The sequence below is a fragment of the Vitis riparia genome, chromosome 1, assembly GCF_004353265.1.
Source record: "Vitis riparia cultivar Riparia Gloire de Montpellier isolate 1030 chromosome 1, EGFV_Vit.rip_1.0, whole genome shotgun sequence".
In the NCBI taxonomy this organism is placed as follows: Eukaryota; Viridiplantae; Streptophyta; class Magnoliopsida; order Vitales; family Vitaceae; genus Vitis; species Vitis riparia.
Genome location: NC_048431.1, coordinates 17134842 through 17161094, shown reverse-complemented (window position 1 = coordinate 17161094; position 26253 = coordinate 17134842). Strand labels below are relative to the sequence as shown.

At 35.7% G+C, this 26253-nt stretch overlaps 1 protein-coding gene across 1 annotated transcript; it reads right to left on the bottom strand.

The window, feature by feature from the left end:
* On the bottom strand, nt 1–25196 carry LOC117917597 (DNA-directed RNA polymerase 1, mitochondrial). Its single transcript, XM_034833927.1, has 19 exons — nt 24183–25196; nt 20913–21122; nt 20441–20574; nt 20251–20317; nt 20055–20113; nt 10174–10291; nt 9887–10000; nt 9574–9705; nt 9075–9491; nt 8573–8623; nt 7030–7100; nt 6065–6149; nt 5580–5732; nt 5306–5380; nt 3722–3811; nt 3569–3616; nt 2192–2306; nt 1952–2055; nt 1–831 (listed from the first exon to the last, which is right to left on the bottom strand). Exons 1-19 carry the CDS (start codon nt 24963–24965, stop codon nt 721–723), a joined length of 2937 nt encoding a protein of 978 aa, XP_034689818.1. The 5' UTR covers nt 24966–25196; the 3' UTR covers nt 1–720.
* Nucleotides 25197–26253: the final 1057 nt, after the last annotated feature.

Below are 26253 nucleotides of genomic sequence, written 5' to 3'. Positions count from 1 at the left end.
TACAATATAACAAAGAACTGCTTATAAATTAATTCAGGATCCTTCTACTATGCTTCCAGAGTGGATTTTTTTTCTCTTTTGTATCCATTAGAAATTTTGATATTACACACTAGATCAGCAAACACAAGGAATGCCCAGAACACCAGTCTCAAAAACGTGTCCTGAGAACAGAAAAAAAAAAAATAGTAAAGGAGGATACTAACCCATTCTAACAGTCAACTCACCTACCTTCTCTGTATATTAAAAACCTTCAGAATCCATTGTGAGAGAGGCCTTCCTCATTGTGCTGCCTTTCCTCTGAATGAGGTTCATTAAATCAAGTGTCCCTATACACTGCTGAGGCTTCAGTTCCTTCTGTTTCACAACTAAACCAACTAGATATCAAAATCACTGGAGATGCTTTTCATCTACTTCCGCATGTTTCACATCTTATTCTCTCAAATCCTGTTGACAAAGATGTGTCCAAGATTGGGCAAAAGAAATTTGAATGGAAATCTCTACAGCTAATGGTTGAAGACGGGCACATATGTACAAAAACAACCTCGAGTTTCTTTTTCCTTTTACTATCCCCTTATTGAGGGCAACACTTAACCATGCCCATGGACGAACATATATGTATATGAATATAACCACCTTCACCTTGTAATTGAATCAGTGACAAAGGTACAACAAGTGAAGATTGCACTGCAGCTGCCAAGTAACAGCAAAGAATCATGTAAACTAATTGAAGAAATAAGGAGATTCCAAAACCTCCCTCAGATCAAAGTCCCCTCGCTCTGGTAAGGGCGGAAAATTTAATGTAGGAAATGACTTTTGGAAGCCCTCCAACAACTGCAAAAACACAAAGCAACCAAAATTAAAACTCATTCACAATATCACAACCCACAAAGTCCAATTCTCTGTCCAGAAGATTCTTAAAACTTTCACCAGTTAAGCTCTTTTGTTTCTTCAATAGCATTTAAATGAGAATGGCTTTGTGGATATTGAACATAAATGCTTTCACAATTAAAAACTAATCAATCTGCTATGGCCATATACCATAGAAGTTTGAAGATCCAAATTTGATTGTGTCATAAAAGAGCATATACAAGTTACCAAAGCAATAAATTTTTTTTTCCCTTGTTTTCCTTCTGCTCCATTTGAATACAGAGTGTGAGAGGAGGAAAAAGAAAAAAATAAGTTTTAATTCAATAAATTATTTCTCATGCCCATCCTTCAGTTTTATCCCATTCATATTAAAAACGAAAAAAATTTAAAATGAGCAAGTTTTTAGATAATATTCATTACACTCAATTTTTTTCTTATATTTCTCATGGAAAACTTGAAGGCAGAATTTTAGATTCCTCCCTACTTTTATCCCTTCAAGTAGTCCTTTCAGAGATCCAACTGGAGCACAACCAAGCAAACATATTTCCTTGGGTGAGTGGGGGCAAAGAGCAATGACTGTAGGTTCAAATAGTTATTACACAAAACTTGTGCCACTCTAATAAGGGCAGTCGTGGTTAAATGAACTTCGGCACAATATTTCAATATAAATTACCACTATATTCTGGGACACAAAATTTTCATCTAGATTAACACAGAAAATGGCAGAAAGAGAAAGCATTTACTTAGCAAATTCCCATCTAATAGGCTAAAATTAGCTCTTAAAAGCGATAATCAAGTGAAATATGTACTTTCTGTCAAGGAAATGACTTTCACTGGGACAAACAGAACTTAAGTATGGAATCAAGATCCTTGCTAATTCTCATAGAAAAGTTACCATTCTGCTGCAGTGATTTGTTTCATTTCATTTTATTTCTCATTTTCTATAAAAGCAGATTAGCATGACCAACTTTTAAAGGGTGATTTGATTGCTCCAACCTTTTCTAACAAACAAGACACATCAACAAATCACTTATTAGAGTAGGCTTCTTAAGTTGTAAAGCATTCTAGAAGGAAGATACTTTACATTTTCAAGTATTGGCGTCCCGTAGAGTTCAACAAACTTTTCTCTAAGTATCCTGTTCATTTCGTCAACATCACATGCATGTGTCCAGTATGAATCATGGACTCCTGTGACCAAACATTGGTGCAGAACAGTAAGAAAAACAAAACACAAATAGTATGTATATATTTATATGTGAGTGTACATGAATTTATCTGTGTTTTAATCAGCAGAAAATGGGTACAAGGAAAGTATCTACAAAACCTGCAAAATTTAAGCCTGCCTTTTGGCAAGCAACGGCAGTCATCATCATGTGGGAACCATCAAGTGAGTGAACGAAATTCGGAGGAAAAGCTGTCCTCTGACGCTTAACCATGACCTACAATAACCACAAAAAGAAAAAGAAAAAACAAATTGTGGTTAAGATTTTGGTACTTAGCTTAACATTAATATTAAGGATAATAACATGAAGGAGCAGACAGGATTAACATTAATATTAAGGATAATAACATGAAGGAGCAAACAGGATACAAATTTATGACCCAGAAAACTCAACAATTTCCCCAAGGATTTTCTTTTCCTGTAGTTAAGCCAAATTTATAGTTTGAAAGAGAAGGAATGTGAATGAAGTAAGATGCTAGTAATCCTCCATACACATTTTACTCAACAGCTATTCTACAATTAGAGCCTACAATTCTGTGCACTCCAGCACAACTGTCAGGGTTGGGGTATCTAAATATTGGATTCATTTAATTCCTAGATTTAAAGACACAAAGATGCGGATAATTTATTTCTTTTTCTTTTCATTCTATACCCTAGGGCATAAATTGTCATGTATAACTAAGATAGATCCAACATGAGCCTAATGTCACAAGATGCTTCAAATGAGCCTCCCCATGGGTTTATATAGAGCCCAGGAAGCTTCTGGGACTCCTACACTTAGCTATTGGTGGGAAGAGTGTGGAAGATTCTAGAAATGCCTAGAGAAGTCCACACATCTCTATATTATGGTGGAAGGCATGAGAGGAGTCCAGGGCTTTCTAGAGAATTCTAGGGGTCTCTTGTACATAGGTTTGTATATAGAATGGTGTAGGACATTCTAGAATATTCTTGAATTGTAAAGAACCCTCCAAGGTTCCAGAGAGTTCCATTGGTGCCTATAAATAGGTGAGGGCCTCATTTGGCCAAGGCACCAAGCAAATGAGTTCCTAAAGCACTTGTAAAGGCTTCCTTGAGTAATAAAGCTTCTATTCCTTAAGAATTGCCTACTACGCCTTCTTAAGCTTTCGAGTCGTGAGCATCTTAGCCTAACAAGCTAAGCGTTGGGAGTAAGGCTGACTTAGCAAGATCAAGCATCTTGACTTGTCTAAGTGCCGCACGAGCTTAGGAAACGACTAAGTCCGTGACACTAAGGTTACTAACAAGAAAATAGGAATTTGCTCTTCTTCTTCTTTGATAGATATATCTGCGTTACAAATCTTACCAATAGACGTGTTAGAGACATATGCCATGCCCAAACCCTTGCCATGCCATGTCATGTTCATACAAATCCTACTCGTACTTTAAGTCCATTAATGTAGTCTAGAGCATAAAGATTGAAAAAGCAGAAAAGGAGAAAAGAATTAAAGTTTGGTGAACTACCTTATCAGTTTCTCGTTGTAGGCTCAACACCTGAAGTGAAGTCTTAATCTGCATATATGGCACATCAACATTAAATGTTTGTTTTGAAATGGTATATGATGGAATAAAGATATTGCCAATGTTTTAGATGCTATATATTTCTAAGAACATTACAAGATGCCTTCCTAATTTGCGGTAGGGTTGCACAACAGGAAGTCCCAAAGGAGTATTCCACCGCACTGGATGATTCTCAGAAGCTATCACCTGCAAATATTTTAATCATGTAAGGAAGTGACTGTACAGAAATGTCACAGAATTAGTTTGAAAAATAAGATACAGAATAAGGGGGAATTTTAAGCACCAAATTTCCTACCACCCTGCCTCTCTCCCAAAACACCAATCAATAAATAAATCAAATGTCAAAGCTTCAGTCTTCAGAGAGATTCCATAAAACACCTCCACAACCACTTGAGAGCTAAGATTTTATTTATCAAAACCACATTATATTCCAGATGTTATGGGACTTGGTCAGCCACCTGAATGATCTTTGGTTCTTTATCTAACCCTAAATGCAGAATTTCTTTGCAGTTTTCCAGTTCTGTAGCTGTCTAAAAATAGGCAAATCATAAACTCATCAAGATTGGCACATCCACAATAAAGCTACTGCTCAAATTGACTTTTAAACTGGGAGTTCACTCGAAGCATTGAAACATCATCAAAGATAAGAAACACTAATCTTATCCACATCCACCAAAAAAGTTGAATCAATATCAATGCTCCCCACCCACACAAAATGCCATTCCTCCACATACATTGGCATAAAACAATTATATCAACAAGCTTATGCATGTGAAGTGTGATGATAACAGACAAGAAGCAAAATAATAATAATAATAATAATAAATAAATAAATGAGGGAAATAAAGATCCTTTCCTGCCCCATAGGAGTTCTCACCAATCTTGTAACGCCATTTGTACAAGAACTAAAATCAAACTCCAATTAAAGCATTATATGAATTGAATAGTTCTTAATCTCCAATCAACTTGATATTTGGCTTGCATAATAGACAAGGAAACATCTTATCTAATAGAAACTTTCTGATGATAGACACTCTCCCAAAAGAGGGGCAAAAATGAGTTCTACAGCACATGTAATTTTGATGGAAATGAGAATGGCCCTGTGATAGTAGTAAATTGGCTTTTGGCTATGGAAAATTCCTTGGTTGGTTTATTATCCTCTGGATATGGGAGGAATTTGCAGTTGACCTTTTAGACAGCCCTCTGATACAGTCTTACAACACTAATTTCTCCAGCATCCAGGTTCTTTACCTGTTTCTGACTCAAAGGTAACAAGTTGCCTCATCTTCAGTAGGACTGACAGTTATTTCCATATCCATATTGAGATCCTGAATGCTGAATAACATTTGAGTTGTGTTTGGCCCATACATTATGGAGCTCAAATCCAGGAAAAACATAAAATTGATTTGAAGCAAACATATAGATATTAAAAAAATCATATTATGCTATATGAGTACTACAAAAATAAAACTGGTAGATATCTTATCACTTATCAGTTCACTACATCCACTCAACAACAGGGACGATTGAAATGTGACAAGTCAAGGGATATTGGCAATCAAACCAAACACTGAATAGCATTCCCCACCAAGTATCATAATAACAATTAGTACATGTAGTTTGTTCTTGTTATACAATCTTGACTATCAAGTGAATAGACCAAAAACAGCTTAAACTCACCTTTGCACAGTCACCAAGCCAGCTCATGATACTACGTGCAGCTTCAAACATCTCTCCTAAAGCAGTCAAGGTGGTCTGTTGTAGTGAAATAGTCAATACAAACTAATGTAAGTAGCCAAAAAGAATAAACAAATAAATAAATCAATGACACTTTCCATATTAAAAAGAACACCATGGACGTTCCATGAAAACACCTATGTAACCACCATCAATCTATATGAAATAAAAGCCAACTCAACAAAACCACAGATCTCCCACAGTTTGTTGTACTTACTTTAGCCGCATAACAAGATGCACTAAACACCTCTCCCTCATCTGCAATGGCACAACGTTCTTTTAATCTCCTCTTGATTTGGTCACGAGCACCAATATAAGTAACTCCATATACTGATGTCATCACTGTCTGCTTCACCAGTTTCCTATCCACCTAAGGATCCCAGTTATGAAGGCAGAGGATTAATAGCAGATATCAATCAGGGCATCCAACAGTATAGCCAAGGAAAATTATATCTCAGTGAGACAAAGATTCTGATATTTCGTACAATCTAATCTAGTTGTTTCACTGAATGACCAGGAATGTTAGAAAACCATTTATGGTTTTAAAAAGTCCAATCACATTAATACAATTGCAACATCTCAAGCACAATCCAGTACCATCCAAAACTAATAAACATGAGAAACAAAAGGAAAAATAAAAACAAGCAAACACACACACACACACAAACCAAAAAATATATAAATAAATAACAATAAAAAAACCTGACTGATTAAAAGTCTAGCACGCAAAGCATTTGGTTCAGTAGCAGGATCCTTCTGTGCATCTCTCCGCATGATATCAAGAACTCTGCATTGCCACAACAATTTTAATCAGATTGATTGCTGAGATCATATTCTGTTTAGGAAAATTTACATTGTGCTGTACAAATCCTTGAATATAAGCAACCAGTCTGGAAGAAGTATGGAAACCATGCAGAACCATCCAAATACTTATGAAACAATAAAATAAATTCATAGATATAGTTGAACTTATTTAACACAAAGATACAGAATTGTGAAAGCACTCAACTAGTGAAGAGGGTGAGGGGGGGGAGCGGCTTGGTTAGAACAAGCCCAAAAGGGGGGTTCATTGCCATCCTAACCAGGGTTTGTTGTTGGAAGCCAAGCAGCTTGTTCTTTTCAAATCTAGTCTTATTTGTTATTGGTTTGTTCCTTTTTTTCTCTGTTTCCACAAGAATAAAATCTCTAATGATATTCTTTCTTTGTTCCTAAAAATAAAACCCCTGTTACAAATGAAACACATCCATATAAATGACAAGCCTCAGCTATAAGATTAGTCATTGCCACAATTGACTAATAAACTAGAATCAAAATTTCGCATCTGTAAGCTCTGGATACCTTCTGATATCTTCTAAGTTTATAGGGAGGTGAAAAGAGCACACAGTAAGCAGGTTCCCAGAAGAGAACCTCACAGGTTATGACACCATCTTTCAGGACTATCAAAGCACGTGCCCCTCAACAAAGATATATTATGTATCAGATAACTTTAACAGTTAAGAATAACTGCCAAAGTCCCTAGCAAGACAAATTGAGCAGCTGACTCTCTCAAATTAACTGCATCTACAAGAGAGTTGATACCAAGCATACAAAGTTCCATAGCACCCCATCATATTTTTTGGAAAATGTAAAGCATAAAAAAGGAAAAATTATCACAGACAATAACTTACCTGGCAGCAATTCCTGAGTAAACATCTGCAGGCTTCTCTCCCGCAACAAGATTCACAGCAGCTGCTCCTAACTGAAATAATGAGGTGGCTTCCTTAAGAAACAGAAAAATTGCATAAGCTAGCAAATGCTAATTAAGAAACACTCTTCTGCGACGAGGGCATGAAACCCAAGCACTTTCTAGACATCAGAGCACTTCCAATGGTGCTTAGTAATATACAGAAAGCAATTTTAACTCAACATAATCTAGGCCAGAAACTCTTTTCACCAATCCGAAATACAGTGCTTGCAGACACTTGTCCCCTAAATCATATATCATGAAAAGAGTTTTTTATGAGGAGATATTCATCTTGTTGTTACTATGAAACAGGCAAGTTCATGCTCTCAATTTATAGCAACTTTAAAAGGGTTAAGTGATTGAGTTTACATTTTTTTATGGGTTTAATTGATTGAGTTCACATGTACACTACAACACTCAATTTATAGAATGGCTGAGAAGTTTAACTGGTTGAGCTTACAAGCACACACATAAACAGATACACACAGAGAGAGGCAGATAAAATGTGTCTGTGATGATTATTTTTACCTTTTTTTTATCTTTTATTAATATTTATACTCATATTTAATCAAATATTCATGCTAACTTAGACATACATTTTCTTTCTTTGCTCATGCTCAGTTGAACAAGTTTTCCATGTCATCGTGGTTAAAAGTGCCATTAATAAAGTAATCATTTTGGAAGTGCTTAAAAAGATATACCACCATGCATAACAGAGCTGCCTGAGGTCAGTTTTATTATTAATTCAGGGTTCCAAATGCATTCAGGTATTTGGACAAAATGGACCTAATAATAATAAAAACAAAATAAAAAAATAAAAGCCTGGTCAGTATTCCCAGAGAACTGGTTAAAAAAAAAAAAAAAAGGTCGGTCAAAATACTGTAACCTTAATATTGCACTGCAGCTGACATACTAAAATTTCAAAATTTTGAATTTAACTTCTTCTACAAAAGCCTCAAAATGCAATAACAGAAATCAATTGAATATCTTTAGAAGGGAATCCAGCTCAAATAATCAATATTGAGCACTCCCTGCCATACCGGAAAGGAGTGAAAGGGTAAAGGAAAGACAAGTGAAGCATGCCATAGTGTTAAGGTTATTGTGAGCAACCAACCAAAAGGACATATCAAGGGGCTTGCATTCTAAATAGTATTTGGAGGAAGAAACTCCAGAAGATCAAAACTCCAAAAATTCAGAACCTTTGACCCTTGCAAAGTGTGTTGACTTTGTTTTAGAAGAGGGGTTTCTTTCTTGGGTTTCAATTTCCTCTTCTGTAGGGCTCTCAGTGGAAAACTCCTATCCTTTTACCATCTTTCCTTAACAAAGGTCCTTTTTTCTATCAAAAAGAAAGAAGGTCAAAGCTGAGACAAATTTAGCCTCAAAGCATAAAAAGAGTGAAAAACTATGCCTCACTAATCAAAAACCATACTTCCATATCACATATCAGATTTCCACAACAGACGACCAAAAGCAGAATATTCCATTACCTTGTCCCTTCCAAGCGCAGCATAGTGTTGTAAGCCATTGCACGAACCATCCTTGAAAAAGATAGAACAATACAATCTTAAATTAAGTTTTGGACAAACAAATGACCTGAATCCAAGCATTTAATATGAAAGTAAAAGTAAAGTCAGGGAAATGAATGTTAGCCTCTCAATCCTACTACAGCAGGTGAAAGAAGTGGCAAATCCATTATTGCTGCTCCTAATAATGGGACAACAAATAGGTAATCTGAAGGATATGAGTAATCATGCTACTGTCATTTTGCATGTGTAAATGCAGAAGAGCTGAATAGTTACCTGGAGGAGTTCATAAAAAATACACTAGGCAAACATGATATGTCTGCATAGAACAGAATTCCAATAAAAGCTAGTTCTGAGATTTCCTTTTTGTTGTTGGGTTGGGTGGAGTACGGAGGAGGTGGGATTAATTTGATTTACTTGGTAAAAATTTCTCAGTTTGAATGTGACCATGCTGAAAATGAAGTACCTGGTGGACAGGCATATGTGAAATAGTAGTCTCTGGAGAGGAGCTTCTTAATGCTTCTGAGAGATTAATACATGTTGCCAAGCATTGGAAAGGATCCTCAGCAGACAACCACCAGCGTCTTCCTTCCAGAGGTCTGTCTGCGGAATCAAAGATATCTTCCAAATGATTCTCAGTAAATGCCACCCGACCCTCATATGATAACTTGTCCACTCCACCAGCATATACATTTGCTAAATGTATCTTCAGCCAACGTAAGCCTGACTTCCCAAGAGGGCGTCCCTCTGCAAACTCCAGGATACCTCGGCACAAATCAGAGCCAAGATGGTTTAAATATGGATGCATGGGGTAGGCACGACCTCGAAAATCAAGGTTGTGGGGATAGAAGAAGCCATCTTCATCCTTCATCTTTCGAGCCACCTGCTCCCATTTGAAAAAGCATCAATACACCATTTATCAGAGCATTCAACAGCACTATAAAATTAATATAGAAGCATCTTACAGCAAGTTTAAGTTCTATATCGCACCGCTGTGAATGCCTCTCACTATTTTCCTTTTTCACAGCTCTGACTTTCCACTTCCATTTCCTGATTTCTGCTTCATCTTCTGTGTCTGGTTCCTCTGGTAAAGGAACCTGCCATACCCAAAAATATAGAAATAGATTATAAAAAATAAAACCAGGAGCATGGTGCTGAATTGGACATTTATTCAAGTGAGTATCAAACTTTCATTGAACTAGATGTTTTCCTTTCTCAAAATGGAAAACAATAATGCTTTAAAAAAAAGGAAGATTAGGCTTGTAGAATGCAACTCACATCTTCGCGGTCAACCAAATCAGCAAGACGACCTCCACTAGCCCATATTCTGTCTATGACACCAAGTACCCTCTTATTTATTCTCCATTTAGTATTGCCAAGGGTGTTAAGGGCCTGATTCACAGAACAAACACACCATCATTACAGTAAAGAAAATGGCAAAGAGTTCAATGCAAACAGGTAAAATTTGTTGTGCCGGTTCCTCAGAGATTGTAACAGAGGTTCAACATGAATTTCAGCACAGTACACTGAAGGAGATAAAGAAACAAATCACAAGATTCTCAAACCTCAAATGCAGGTTCCAATGCCTTCCTTGGAGCCCTTTTAATTGCTTCACGTTGTTGTCTTGCCCCATGAATGCGCATGACATATGATGGTAAGAACAAGTACGCTCCTTTGTCATACCTGTCAAGATATAGAAAAGTTGACCAAATGTGCAAAATAAACTCAGGATATCAAGAGTGGGATTAATTAGGTAGTTGACTGAACATGTTTGGGGCTTAAGGCTTGGAATTTAGGGTTTAGGTCTTCACATAATTTTATTGACTTAGAAAAAGCATATGATTAGTCCCCTGTGAGACAATATCATGGGTTTTCGAAAAGTAAACATTGACAAACAAGAAATTGATGTATCTGATAGCCTATTGGTGGCACCAACTGGACAAAATGAGGAGAACCATACAAGATAGTAAAGACATGTGCAGGGAGGCCAATGGTGATGAGGATGAAACTGCAACATGTACTCAAGAAAGGAATAAATGAATAAAACAATCATAAATTACATCATCAAAGATATTTAGGTAATTTTACAATTTTTTTAGGTGTCATAATTAGTTAGTAATTGATATTTGAGGTTTATTTAGAATTTGGAAATTTGTTTAATTCTATTTAAAATTTAAAAACTTTTTATTTTCTAAAATAATCTTTTATCATAAAATTTTTATTTTGAGTCCTTGAATCTTAGGGTCTTCTTTATTAGAAACTTCATTGCAAGAAGTTTCAACAAAGTAAGTTCTTGATTGAAAAAAGGAGTTTCCGATTTCTTTTAATTCTTTTAGGAGATTTAATAGTTCTAAGAAATGAATAAGTCCTAATTAGTTACTACATAGTTTACTTTTCATAGTTTTATTCAAATTCTAGTGCTTTTTTAAAGCCTATAAATAAGGCTAATTGATATAAAACAAGGTTAAATATTGATGATTAATAACATTAATTTTTTCTGAGCATACCTTTCAATTCTCAATGGTGAGATTCTATTAATTTTCTTCTAGGAGAGATTTCTAGAAGGCTTCAATGAGATTCTATAGCTCTATTTCTTCTTCTTTTCTCTTTCTTTCTTGATATTTTATTACTTTTATCTATTGCCATAATATTTTGTTCTTTGTTCCTCTTTTAAAACTCTAGCCCACCTATTTGATTGTAGACTATTTTATTTGTCTTATATCAGTTTTGGTATAAGAGTGAAAGTTCTTGACTTGAATGTGCATGCAACTAAGGAGTCTTGACTTGTCAGATGGAACTTGGTTTGCTTGGAAAAAAAGAAAGGTGGGCTAGGTGTGAGAAATTTAGCTTTGATGAATAGTGTTCTTTTGTGCAAGTGGAATTGGAGGTATGCTAATGAGAGAGAGGCATTGTGGAGGCATGTAATTAGCCTCAAGTATGGCGAAGAGGAGGGGGGATGGCGTACTCGGGATGTAATTGGGAGAAATGGTGTTGGGCTTTGGAAAGCAATTAGGAAGAAGTGGTGGCTGTTAGATGGTAGGTTAGCTTACCATGTGGGTAATGGGCAAAGAGTGAGATTCTGGAAAGACAAGTGGTGCGGAGATGGGCCACTTTGTGAGTCCTTCTCCTCTCTTTTCTCCATAGTCTAAGAATGCTTGGGTTTCGGAGGTTTGGAACCCCATTGGAGATGGGGATGATTGGACTCCTCTTTTTGCAAGGGCGTTTAATGATTGGGAGATCGATTTGGTGGAGCGTTTGTTGCAGAAGATCCATACATTCAGGGTTCAAAGGGAAGAGGAAGATAGAGTGATTTGGACAGCTTCAAATGATGGTGCTTTCACAATTAAGTCTCTTTATTCTATGTTGGAGAGGGGGGGCTCTTCTTCTATGTTCCCTAGCAAAAGAATTTGGAGGGTAAGAGTGCCTCCAAAGGTACCTTTCTTTGCTTGGGAGGCTTCCTGGGGTAAAGTCTTAACTTTGGAGCAACTTCAAAGGAGGGGGTTCTCTTTGGCAAATAGGTGCTTTCTTTGTCTATCCGAAGCAGAAACGGTGGATCATCTCTTACTTCATTGTGTCAAGACACGGGTCCTGTGGAACCTTCTTTTCTCCCATTTTGGTGTATCTTAGACTCTTTCGTGTACAGTGAAGGCAACCCTTCTTGGATGGAATGGAGGGTTTGTGGGGAAAAGGCGTAAGAGGGCTTGGCAAATGACTCCTCTATGTATTTTTTGGTCAATCTGGAAGGAGAGGAATAGAATAGCGTTTGGGAATGAAGAACTCTCGCTTCAAAAGTTGAAATATTCTTTTGTATGTAATCTTTGGTCTTGGGTCAAGGTTTCCTTAGTAGAGAGTCCTTCTCTTGTAAGTTTTTTAGACTGGATAGGCTCCTAGTTAGGGAAGGTGGTGTGTATACTCCCTGTATACTTCGAGGGCATTGGCTTTTTGGTGTTTCCTCTTTTTGATTAATATACTTTCTTTTTACTTATCAAAAAAAAAAATTATTCAAGCATGAGTTCCAAGAGTCCTAATCATGATGTTACTTCAACACATTTGGAAGAAATTTTTGCTACACAATAATCCTAAAAACAAGTCATCATAAAACTCAACCAGCTAGATAAGATAGTGAGACTGTTGGAAAGAAGTCAAGAAAAACAATCCAATGACAAAGGCGATGGGAGTCGTTAGTATGACCAATCACCTAATTGAGCGAGGTAATTTTATGATGTGTAATCAATCAAGGGCCATAATAAGAGACATCCATCGTAATATAGACATGGAAAGACTCACAAACTTTGAGCAAGATCATGATGTGGCAAAAAAAGGTATGCATTGAGTTTTTTTAAAAGTAATTGGATAACTTCAATTAGTATGCTGTCTTAAAATGTCAAGGTTCATTTTGTGAACGCAAAATTAAAAGATACAACATGTTTATGATGGCATAGTACTAAAGATCAAGTCAATAGAACCAACCAACCACTTATAAACACATAAAATGACATGAAGTTAAGGATGAAAGAGTGTTTTATTCCAATTGATCATGAACAACTCTTGTACACCAAAATGTTTAACCTCAAACAAGGTAATAAATCAGTTGAAGAATACAAAGAAGAATTTCATGAGTTGAGTATTCAAAATCAATAAGGGAAAAGGGAAAATGAGGCTCAAATTATAGCTTGCCACAAAGCTAAACTTTGAATGGAGATTCAACTTGAGATGATGATAGCACAGACTTACACCAGAGATGATGCTCATCAACTAGTCCTTAAATTTGAATAATCACTCAATTTTTGAGCTTCTAGACATTTTTTTTTTTTTTCGATAAGTAAACACAAATATATTAGCAAAGGCAAACGCCGCAAAGTACACAGGGAGTATACGAGGCGACGACGGCCTCACAACATAGGACCAAAAAACAAACAAAAAACCCACCAGCCCTCAACTGGAGGCTAACCACTCCAGGAAACCTATAAGGGAGCGGGACTCCGCACCATTATACAACTTTGCCCACCCCCACATATTACAAACAAAAGAATATTTAATTTTCTGTATAGCTAGCTCCCCCCCCCTAAATGCTAATCTATTCCTTTCTTTCCACACCGTCCAAAAAATAAATAACGGTATGGATCTCCAAATTCTCTTCCTCTTTTTGCCCACAAAAGAACCCTTCCAGCTGATAATCACCTCCTTTACAGTTTCTGGAAAGACCCACTGAGCTCCAAACAGACTAAGAACCATCCCCCACAACACACCGGCCACTGTACAATGAATAAGAAGATGATTTACATTTTCCTCCTCACTACCACATAGGTAACACCGGTTAGGCATCTGCCATCCTCTCTTTTGAAGCCTATCAATAGTAAGAACCCTCCCCCAAGTAGCTTCCCATGCAAAAAACGCTAACTTGGAAGGAACGTTCTCCACCCAAACTCCCTTTTTGAGCTTCTAGACATTGAAGTCACAAAGTGGGAGGTCTTTTTCTAATCAGCCAACAAGCAAACCTCTAAGTACAACAAATACCAACACTCATCATGTGAATGGAGGCAGCCATCAACAATCTATAAATGCAGCTAAAAGAGAGGTTAACAAGGGAAAACTCCAATGGGTGTTGTAGAAAAAAGGGTTGGTACAGTTCCATTATGCCTCACGTGTGGGGAACATGATCATTATGCTATTATTTGTCCAAATGAAAGATTATACTTTTGTATTGAAAAATCAGAACTTGAATCTGAAGCCGATCTAAAGGAAGCTGAGAGCCACAGCAAAGAGTAACCTGGAGGAGAAGGTGGTTATTGTGATGCCTTAACTGAAAGTTATAACCTTGTAGGTGCACCATCTATCGGTTGCTCCAATAGCAAAAGTGGAAGAGATTAGCAATGAACTAACATCTTCCGTACTCGTGTTTCTTCTCAAGGAAGACTATGCACCTTAATTATTGATGGAGGAAGTCATTCAAATATAGTTTCACAAGAACTTGTTCAAAAGCTTAATCTAAAAACAGAAAAGGATTCAAATCCATATCAAGAAGCACAAGTGAATGATGTATCTGATCTGGGAAGTTCCTGTTATTTGTTTATATTCCTTGTTAGTAATAATTTTAAACAAATGGTATGGTGTGATGTTTTGCCGATAAAAGTTGCTCATATTATGCTTGGAAGGTCTTGGCCTTCTGATAAAATATGATGGCCATGAGAATACTTATACACTTGTGCATAATGGGTGTACAAAAATTCTTTGTTTAATGCAGGAAATTCCACAATCTAAGCAACAAGTGGAGAAATCACCAAGCTTAGGACCAAAAGAATCAGCAAATACTCCCGTTAAGAAGCAATTTGAAGTTGTAAGTAATGAGGAAGAAGCTGTCAATGATGAATCGAGAATGCAAGATATAATGGAATCGATCCCAAAACAAACTATAAAAGAGATCAAAAAAGTGCAATAGATATTGGTTGATTCTAGTAACACAATTCCCATGGTATCAAAGGAGTCATTAGCTATGTGAAACCTACAATGTGCTATTGATCCACTTTCAAATTCTTCTTTCCCAAATTTACATGCCTACCATACACACCACAAGGAGAACATGGACTCTAAAGAACAAGCTAATAAGTAGTCTACTAAAGACTTTATTCAAGCAAGGTCAAGTTTTTATAGAGTTCTATCCCTTGGGAAAGATGAGTTATATGAATAATTAGTCATAATCTTTGAATTAACCAATGCACCAAGCAAGTTTACACAAGTCTGAACATGGTTTTTAATTGCCAATATTGAAGAGTGTGCATTCATAACTCATATGCCAATTGTTTACATTTCAAGAGTTGTAAAAGTTCGAGTCAAGTTTGTGCTTGACTTTCCAAAGCAAAGGAGTTTTATGATTGGTAGCAAAAATGAAGAATCTTAAGATGGAATAATAAGGATTGTTGAAACTTGTTTTGAAGTTAGAGAACTTAAGAATTTTATTCTTCTGGAATATAGGTTACAAGCAAGGAGGAAAATATCGCGATATGTCGGCGATATATCGCCGATATATTGTGTATCGAAGGGTATCGACACAATATTTCATAGAGAAATATCAGTCCGGTGATATTTCGGGATAAATCCAGAGAAATCAGCAATATCTCGCGATATATCGGCGATTTTGGCGATAAATCGACGATTTTTCTCGATATATCGCATGGTCAACGGAAGTCAAACGCGCTACAATGAAGTCAATGTGCTATAGTGCCACTACAGTGCCTTCTCCTTTTGCTTCTGAGAGGATTTGAACCCCAAACCAAAAGGTTTGGGGTTCACTCCACTTGCCATCTGGGCAAACTTGCCCTTGTTATATATTGTGCACTAAACTTATATATACTTAAACTCATTATATAAAGAAAACATTAAAAGAATATTTTAAAGAGCAAATTAATTATAATTATTTTATAATTAAATGCAAAATTTTCTTTTAATTGATTACCAAAAATATAAAAATTATATAATTTTCTTCATAATGTTTTTAATATCATTAATAATTAATTAAATATTAAAAAATTATATATATATATATATATATATATATCATAATTTATTTATATTGTTTAATACAATTGAATTAAATGGATCATAATTTTAATATTAATATATATTTTAAAATTAGACATATTATAATCAAATATCATAATATTAGATGTAATTTAATAATAAATGTACACTTATAAAATTCATATTTTTATCGATGCATACGATATTATTATTAAATATGATAAATCATGTTATACATATATCAAAATTTTTAATAAAATAACTTTAAAATGTCTATTATACTTCTAATTATATTATTATGAGGTTTTCTTTACATTTTCATGAGTTTTTAACAATTTTAAGTCTACCGATATTTTTTTCCAAAATATCCGCCGATATATCTCCGACATATCCGATATATCCGTAAAATCGAAATACCAATATATCCATGATTACCGATATTTTCATCCTTGGTTACAAGAAGAGCATGGGAAAGGACTTGCTACTAGATTATTGAGTACACATAATTATTTCAAGAACTACTAACTTGTCTCACAGTATAGGAAAATCCTTGGGAGCTTGGTGTTTGTTTGCATAAAATTAAACAAGATAAAGAGATCTTGAGATCCTATTCATCATGGCAAATAATAAACTTCATGCACACTTGAAAGATCTCAGTTGGTGGTTGCATCTAGTAATACGTTAACAAAACTTGAATGAAAAGTTATTTGTTAAGAATTATCAATTCATTTGTGTAGGTCGATGAAGAAAGAAAGAAAGGCATTGCGCGAGATTTCCATGGACCATGGAAAGTCAAGAAAACTCGAGGTTGAGTTTTTTCGAAGTTGGGGAGAATTAATAACAACGAATCTTCAAGATCTACTCAAGAAAAGAATAAATAAATAAATCCTAAATTACTTTACTAAGGGTATTTAGATAATTTTATAGTTTTTAGGTGTCATGATTAGTTAGTAATTGATATTTGAGTTTTATTTAGAATTTGGGAATTTTTTAATTCTCTTTAAGAGTTGTAAATTTTTTTTTTTTTCCTAATAGGTAAATAAGAGCTTGCATTAGAAATGCCTAGAAATGGCAAAAACAATACACACGATGTATACAAAGAAACGCCCAAAAAACTAGGCAGCAAAGGAACAAGTAAGCCATCCCCTTAAGTCAATCATAGACAAAGTGTGATCTTCTATATACACCCTAACCCAATTCACAAAATTATACCAAAAAAAAAATATTTGATAGCTTGATTGAACCATTCGACATTATTGAACGCTCTCCCATTCATTTCCTTCCATAAAGTCCACACTAAGCATAAAGGTACAGCCCTCCACGTCTTCTCCCTTCTTTTACCCACAAAGCTTCCATGCCACCCAAGCAAGTTCCCCCTCACAGAGGAATGCAAAACCCAATGCACACTAAAAATGGCAAAGATAACATTCCACAACATTCTAGCCTTAATACAAACCAAAAATAGATGGTCACTGGTCTCCTCCTCCTCATGGAGGAGTTCTAAACTTTTTATTTTCTAAAATAATATTTTTATCATAAGGTTTTTTTTTTTTTTTTTGATAAGTAAAGCAAGATATATTAATGGAGAGGCGGAAAGTTACAAGTATACAGGGGGTATATAAAGCAACAACCCCCTCTCAGAACCAAAAAGAAAACAAGACGGGCTCACCACCCCTTAGTTTGACGCCAACCATTCCAAAAACCCTATAAGGGACACACTCTCCTCACCAATATACAATCTAGCCCAGCTCCACAAGCTACAAACAAAAGAATTCTTAAGCTTTTGGATATCTAACACTCCCCCCCTAAAAGCTAGCCTATTTCTTTCTTTCCAAACCGTCCAAAAAATACATAACGGAATGGATTTCCATATCTTTTTCCTTTTCTTTCCCACAAAAGGGCCCCTCCAGCTAGTTAAGACCTCCTTTACAATTTCTGGAAAGACCCACTGCACACCTAATAACCCAAGAACAATATCCCACAGAACTCTGACCACTATACAATGAATAAGCATATGATTTACAGTTTCTTCTTCACAACCACATAGAAAACAACGATTAGGAAGCTGTCATCCTCTTTTCTGAAGTCTATCAAGAGTGAGCACCCTCCCCCATGTAGCCTCCCAAGCATAGAATGCAACCTTGGTTGGAACTTTATTACAACAAGAAGTTTCAATAGAGTAAGTTTCTAATTTTTTCAATTTTTTTAGGAGATTTAATAGCTCTAGGAAATGAATAGAAGTCCTAATTAGTTACTACATAGGTTATGTTTACTTTTCATAGTTTTTTTCAAATTCTTATGTTTTCTAAAGCCTATAAATAAGGTTAATTGATGTAAAACAAGGTTAAGTATTGATTATCAATAACATTAAATTTTCTTTGTATACCTTATAATTCTCAATGGTGAGATTCCATTGATTTTTTCTAAGTGAGATTCCTAGAAGGCCTTAGTGAGATTCTAAGATTCTATCTCTTCTTTTTTATCTTTCTTTCTTTATTTTTTATTTTACTTTTGTTTGTTACCATGATTTTTTATTCCTCGTTCCTCTCCTTAAACCTTAAAAGATTGAAACCTTAGCTCACTTGCTTGATTGTAGACAAATATATGTGGCTCTTAGGAGGGAATCAAATGATTTAAATCAAGTCAAAGGTTCTAGAAGGATGAGAGAGAGAGAGAGAGCACAAAGGAGAAACTGCATTAAAGCAATGAGAAAGTACATGATAGTTTTTAATTTAACAAAGGATATGACCCTAGATGAAGCTTAATGGAAGACAAGGACAAGGTAGCCACCCCCAAAATCGTTGAGATTTAGCTTTGTTAACCATGGTGAGCATTTGCAGTCATTGGCTAATTCCATTTCAAATCCCCAACTGCAAGCCAAATCACATCCCAAAACCCCACCTACCTACATACACACATACAACATGAACACCACCCACCAAACTCTTTCTCCCTCTCTTTTCTTGCAAATTAAAAAGAAAGGGGGAAAAAGGAAGATCTTATGTGATTATCAACTAAGGATGATAAAGCAATCAGAGAGAGACAAAGGAAATTGCATTAAAGCAATGAGAAAATAGATGATAGTTCTTAATTTAACAAAGGACATGATCCTAGATAAATTTGAATAGAGGACAAAGACTTTACCCACCCCCAAAAAATTGAGATTTAAAGTTATATTAACCCTTAAGAGTAGTTACAATTATTGGATAATTTCATTTCTAAACCCCCAACTGCAAACCAAGCCACACCCCAAAATCCCACCCACCCCCGCCCTCCACACACAACCCCCATCCCAAAACACAAACACCACCCATCAAACTCTTTCTCTCTTTTTTCTTTCAAATCATAAAGACAGGGGAAAAAAAAGGTCTTATGTGATTATCAACTAGTCCACATTCTTCTAGAAAATGGAATGCTACCAATTAGAACCTACTTCTCTCTTTTTCAGTGTGGATTGGGAATTCCCTCACTGTGTTAGAGATGTCCTCCTTAGTTGCATGGTTCATTCGTTGGAACCAACCATAAGGCTGTTTAGAGAATGATTCCAGTGTGTATCTCTTACATGGAAAGAGAGCAATAGGAGAACATTTTTTTTTTTTTCTTTTTGATAAGCAAGCACAGCAATAGGAGAACATTTGAAGGATTGGAAAGGTCTGGCATGAATGGTGGTCTTGCAGGGATATGGGATTTCATTTGTTGCCCTCTCTGGACTTTATAGACAATGTTGGATTGGCTAGATTAGAAGTGCTGTAAGCATGTTTTCACAACCATTGCTTGTACACATCTTGCGTAAGTGGATGCCCCCCTCCTTTAGGCCCCATTTAATGCATTGATTTATTGCTTATCATAGAAAAGAATCTAGCCATTTAATTAAACAGAACACTAGAAAGAACTGAAATAATTGATAGCAGAAACCAAGAATACGTACCCTGTCCAGTTTAGTGGAGGCACCAACATTGGCATATAAGGAATAACCATGTGCCTAGCCTGTTTTGACAGAAAAATTATTATCATCCTTGCCTGAACCTCAAAATCTGAGGCTTACCTACCTTAATAAACACACACACACACAACACCAAAAAACATGCAAAACAAGACATCCTGAAAACTTTGTATTGACTCACAGTTTTTTCTAAACCTTTGCGAACTAGTGGGTCGCATTCTATTACTCCATATCTCCTGGTGCCTTTCCTGTTGAAAGAAAGCCATAAAACATGGTAACATTGTATAAGAGAGAGAAAGAAGGTGGGACACGGGGTGTGGGAGGGGGTGGCCGGGGGCAGGGACGAATTTTAAATTGAAACAGTATCTCACTGTGTTTCTTTTATGACAGTTTTGAGGGTGTGAACAAATGCAGGACGAATATCAGGTGGCCCATCTCCTAACTGATCAGCTGGAGGTTGAATGTAGGCTGTTTCTATTAATAGCTCAATCAAACGAGACCCAACCTGAAAAGCAATAGCAGGATATGACCATCCAACATAAGTAATTATGACAACACCATAGAAAGAAAGAAAGAAGAAGTGATAATGACAACACCATAGAAAGAAGAAGAAGAAGAAGAAGAAGAAGAAGATTATTAGCAGGATATGGCCCTCAGGCACAAGTAATAATAACATATAGAAAAAGGATTATGATGATGATGATAATGAGCAGCGGCAATGTGGCCCTCAGGCACAAGTAATAATAACAACATATAGAAAAAGATTATGATGATGATAATAATAAGCAGCTGCAGTGGCAAACCAGGAGATTTCCATTTAAAACCACTATAGATTTCACTAACCTTAACATGAGCATCTTGGCCCCAAGGTTTTGAGTCATCTTGTCGTTTCACTATTTGCCTCACTTGCTGCAGCTTTTGCTTTTTCATCAACATAGAAACCTTTTTCCGCAGTTTCTCTTGTTCTTTTGTCACAGGATTTGATCCACCATCAGGATTGTTGCTGGATGCACTCTTTTTCTTGGTCTTCTCCATAAACCTCTGTATCCTCACCTGATCCACAATAAGAGATGATAATAATGCCCTCAGTCATGAAAGGTAGCAGTTTGTTTAACGCACTGATGCATACAAATACTAGTTCATGATATTATGCCCAAAACAAAAAGCTTTGATTGGTATATTTTGATGAGAAACTGTGAATCCCTAAAACTTAGCAACCTAATGACATTCTTTATCAACAAGTATTCATATGCCAGTAATGAGAATTATTACTTCAAATTTGAATCTCTCTCATTCAATCAGGCAGAAAAACGGGTATATTTAGAAACACACATCATCTTAATTAATTGTACTTCTAGATAGAAGTTTGATACTGAATGGATGCTGGCATCTAAGGTTCATTAAGCAAGAGCTTCACCAGGAGAGAAACAAAACATTTAATTACCAAAGCATAAAGAAAAAGGAAACAAAACATGAAACCTCAATGCTTCATTTAACAATGTAAAAGTTACGTAATCTAAAGGATTGAAATTAAATGTTCTGGAGATATCCAGTTTCCTAGAGAGGGATATAACATCGACATCTTGATCTAACAGGAATGAGAAAAAGAAAAATCGAAGGAATCCAAAAAATTAAAATTTTGGATCTATGTGCAAAGGATCAGTCCTAATAAGGAGAAGTATTTTGTTCAGTTCAAAACATAGTCACATATGGAATAGTAGATACTATAAATTTAGCAACACTTTTTCCTCAGGATCTGTTGCAAGCACCTTCAAATTGCCAATTATATACTTTATGGATTGTGTCACAGTATACAAAGTTACCTATGGGATTGTGTTTTCGTATACAAAGTTGCAGTCAAGAAGACAGGAAGTGAAAAGAAGAAACAAACAAAAACAGGAAAAACAAACAAGGAAGTTCAAGCTAAGATTCTCAATCCCTAGAAGCTCCCAAACTATTACCTTCTCATGTGTGCTAAAAAAGGACTATCATGAGAAGCAACTTTTACTTACTCTCATTTTAAGCTCTTTTTATAGATAAGAACACCTTTATTTAAAATCATCCAAACACATATTGAATCTCTTATTGGGCAAAACAGAGTTTTTGGCTTTACAAAAGAAAATAAAATAGATATAGCTTTAAATAAGACAAGCAAATCCCAATGATACAAATAGTTAATTTTTCAACCATGTCCAAGTGTCCATACCCACTGTTAAAATCCCTTTTAGCCGACTCCTCAGACCTCATATCCTAAAACATGAGAATTCAAAAGATCATACATTTTGACATGACCCACATCAACACCCACATCCAAACTCATGTAACAGGCATCCACTCAACCAAGGGAAACTTCCTTTCATTTTTCAAGGGAAGAAAATCTTTTTGAAGCTTTTTTCAAATCTCTACCTTCTTAATACTATGGAATGATGAAGGAAAAGATGAAATACAACAGAAGCTCACAAAGGTGCTCTTCAACAGAGTTCAATTTTCTTCCTATTATCAGACAATAGCTTTTCCAAATCACCAACCTCCTCTCAAACCCCACCACAACCATCTCAATGGATTTTTCCTTATGGAAGAACCCCAGAGGAAGACGTAGGTAGTCAAAGATGTGGGCAGAAACTTCACTTGTCAATAACAGTTGGCATGGTACCCACTAAAAGATAAAGGAGGATTCTCCTCTAACACTTAAGGCATCACTTCTCAAACATTGATGGGACAACTAAAGAATGCCAAGTTAGAGCACCAATCATAAGATAAGCTTGATTTGGCAGCTCAACATGAACTAAGTCCAAGCCCTAGCTTAGGGAATGACAAGGCATTGTAGCACAGACCTCAATCTGAATTGAGGAATACCTATGCTGTATCAGACATACAAATGCCCACCACCTGACATCCCAACAACCACATCCTCCTCCGTGCAAGAAACAATCACGAAGATGTTAATAATTAGCATATCCAGCTTAATTAAACTTATAACTGAAGGAAACTAAGGCTGATCCTATGCATGTAAATTAAGCTGCTGGGTATATATTCGAGGAAAAACCCTTTTTTTTCCTTTTTCTTTAGTAGGCAAAAGAGAAAATATATTAAAAGTGCCTTAAAGGAGGCGCACAAACGTACACATGAAGTATACAAAATACGCCTAGTCTAGACAATAAGAAGATAAACAAAAAAAACCTTTGCCCTTACTTTAAACTCAGCCAAACTCTAGAAAGGGAAAACCAACTTGACCATCAAAGTGTGTTTGCAAGCAATGCAGTGCTGTCGTGCCTGTTCCAAGCTCTGCCTCTAGAAAAGTGTCCTTATGGAAGATTCGAAATGAACCCTCCAGGCCCCCTTCTACAACCTGATGAATCGGCCTATGATTTGGATGGTGGAGGCTATCATAATAGAAGAAATAATATTTTCTGGACTTCGTAGGGAATTTGGGTTCCTGGGGTAGAGAGGCATTTCATTCTCTTGTATTCTTTTCACACTATATTTTCTTGGAATCTAACTTGAGTGCCTCCCCAAGTAATTGGGCTTGGTTTTGCCAGTGTTGAAATTCTTTTATATTGTTCCATGTAGTAGATGGCTGTCAACAAAAGAAGAAGAACAACAAAAACCACAAAACAAAACAAAGAAAATGAAACAGGTGCTAAATTTCAAAGTTAGAACAGTGTGAAAATCTATTTTAGGAAATGCCTTGGAGAGGTGGTTGTTGTAGGGCCAAGGTTCCATTTTCTTGTGATGAGTGAATGAAAATTGGTCTCATTAAGCACTAGTAAAAGCCTTATTAACTATTTCCTACCATAACTATCAAAGTAAACTGAATTGTATCCACCATATAGAGTGTAAATTATGGCCAGGCAGTGTATGAAAGCTTATATTAATGCTAAAGTTCCACACTTTGTTTTGAACTATTACCACATTCTTTTTCTTTGGCAAGAACAAATTTGGTGATAATTCTTTCAGCAAGGATAAATTTACCCATGAGACCAAGTTTCAGTTCCAAATGGAAGCACATGGTTATTCTTTTGCTTTTCGCTAAATCAAAGGTAACCCAGATACAAAATATATGTAAAGGAGAGAAAAAAAAAAAAAAAAAAGAACACCTCTAAGCTTACCCACCTCATGTTCAATGGCTTCACCAATGTGGCAAGCAGCTTGAACTACTCTAGCACTGCCATTGCCTTCCCCTGTCATCAACAACCCCATCAACTTATGCATTGTAATAACTGCCATCATATCCGCTGGTAAATGATCAAAATAGGGGGCATAGGCAGCCCGGTTCTTCCCTTGCTTGCACAAGTCTTGCTCAGCAGCAATTACATCCCTCAACGGCTCAAACCATCCGAGGAATAAAGATTTTATGTATGGCAAATTAGGGGCGAGCTTTTGCTCACACATGTCCGATAGAAGCTCTCGGTACTCTTTAGCTGCCTCTTCCCACGCCTCTGTCTCCATCTTTATTTGTCGCCTCCGCAGCACGTTGTGCTTGCCTTGCGCCACCCCACCTATCAATTTTGGCTGCTTTTCGAGCTTGTCTCCTTTGTTCACTTCCTCCATTAATTCTTGAACTTCATCCACCCCTGACATATCTTCTTCTGAAGCAATGGCCTCCGCAGCACTCGCATAACCTTTCTGATAACCGAACAATCCGAAAAAATTAACAGGTTTTTTGGTAACCCCAAAACCGGGTCTTCCCAATTCATCTTTCTGAAAAGATAGTACCCCAATTCGCCTAAGATCTGCAACTGGGCGCAAAGAATATACATGGTCTTGGGACTCAAGAGCTCTGGCTTTATCAGGGAAATAAAAACGACTGGTGCAATTAGAAGGAGAGAAGGAAGAGTGTTGAGAGGAGAGTTGCAGCCTCCTCGTATAGGCATGTTTTGCTAAATTCCTCCACATTCTCAGCGGATTATTGTGATTAACTGATTACGAAAGATATATAAGCTAGCAGTTCAATGGCAGACATCAAACTTTTCTCGAATTGGCCAAGAAAGTTTTGAGGAGCTGAGAATCGGAAGATCAAGGGAGCAAGAATGAGGGCAATAAAACTAGGAAGGGTTCGAGATCGAGAGGAGGGGTTCCAACAGGCAACAAGTACGGCGACAGAGCCGCCTTAAACCCTCCTTAAACCTACACCCCCCTCCCTCTATACTAACCCGTAAATTGGAGGTACCGGATGACGAGTCACGGGTTTTGTAAAACGGGTTGACCCACTGCCAACCACATCTTTCAACCGGTATCAAATCCATTTCATTTTTGGATGTTTTCTTTTTTCCTTTTTACAAAATTAAGAGTTTTTTTAGAAGTGATTCTAGAAAGCGTTTTTAACATTTTTAATACTTAAGTAATAAAAAATTTCAAGTATTATAAATATTAAAAATATTTCATAAAATCACTATCAAACGGATTCTAAGGTTATTCGTATACACTTTAAGCCAAAATTTTCTCTTTAATCTTCAAATTCTTATTAATAGCTTCATAAATACCCTCCTAATAATAAAAATTTCTAATTAAATTATTCTATCACTTTATCTTATAGCATTACTTGGTTAATTATCACTAAATAAAAATTAAATCAAATTATATTTATATTCAAAATTAAAAATTAGATTTTTTTTTTTAAAAAAAAAAAAATCTACTCTTCTATTAAAATTTATTTCATTTATAATTATATTTTAAAATTTTTTATTTATCATAGATAATTCTCATTCTAAATCATTTTCTAAAACTTTACCCATTTATATTTTTTTTGTTTAATTTTTTTTTAAATATACATTTTAGTTTTTATCATTTCTATATTAATATTTTTTGTTATTTTTATTTTAGTCACAATATTTTCTTGCCTTCAATATTCTTCGGATATTTTATTTTGTAAAGTTGTAACAATAAATTTTATGAATATATTACTTCTAAAATTTTATTGATATCACCAATTACATTAAATAAAAATATAATATTGCACGTAAAAAATTTTTGAAGTTATATATTGAACATAAAAAAATAATAATAAAAGTATCTTGACTATTAATGTAATATGAGTTATGACTAATATGGAAGTTAAATACGATTTGAAGTCATGGGAATTGAGAGAAAATTACAGACAATAAAAATAAAAAAATAAAAAACAAATAAGACACCAAAGGCATTGATTTATAGCAACATAAGAAGGAATAAAAGAAGAAGGAAT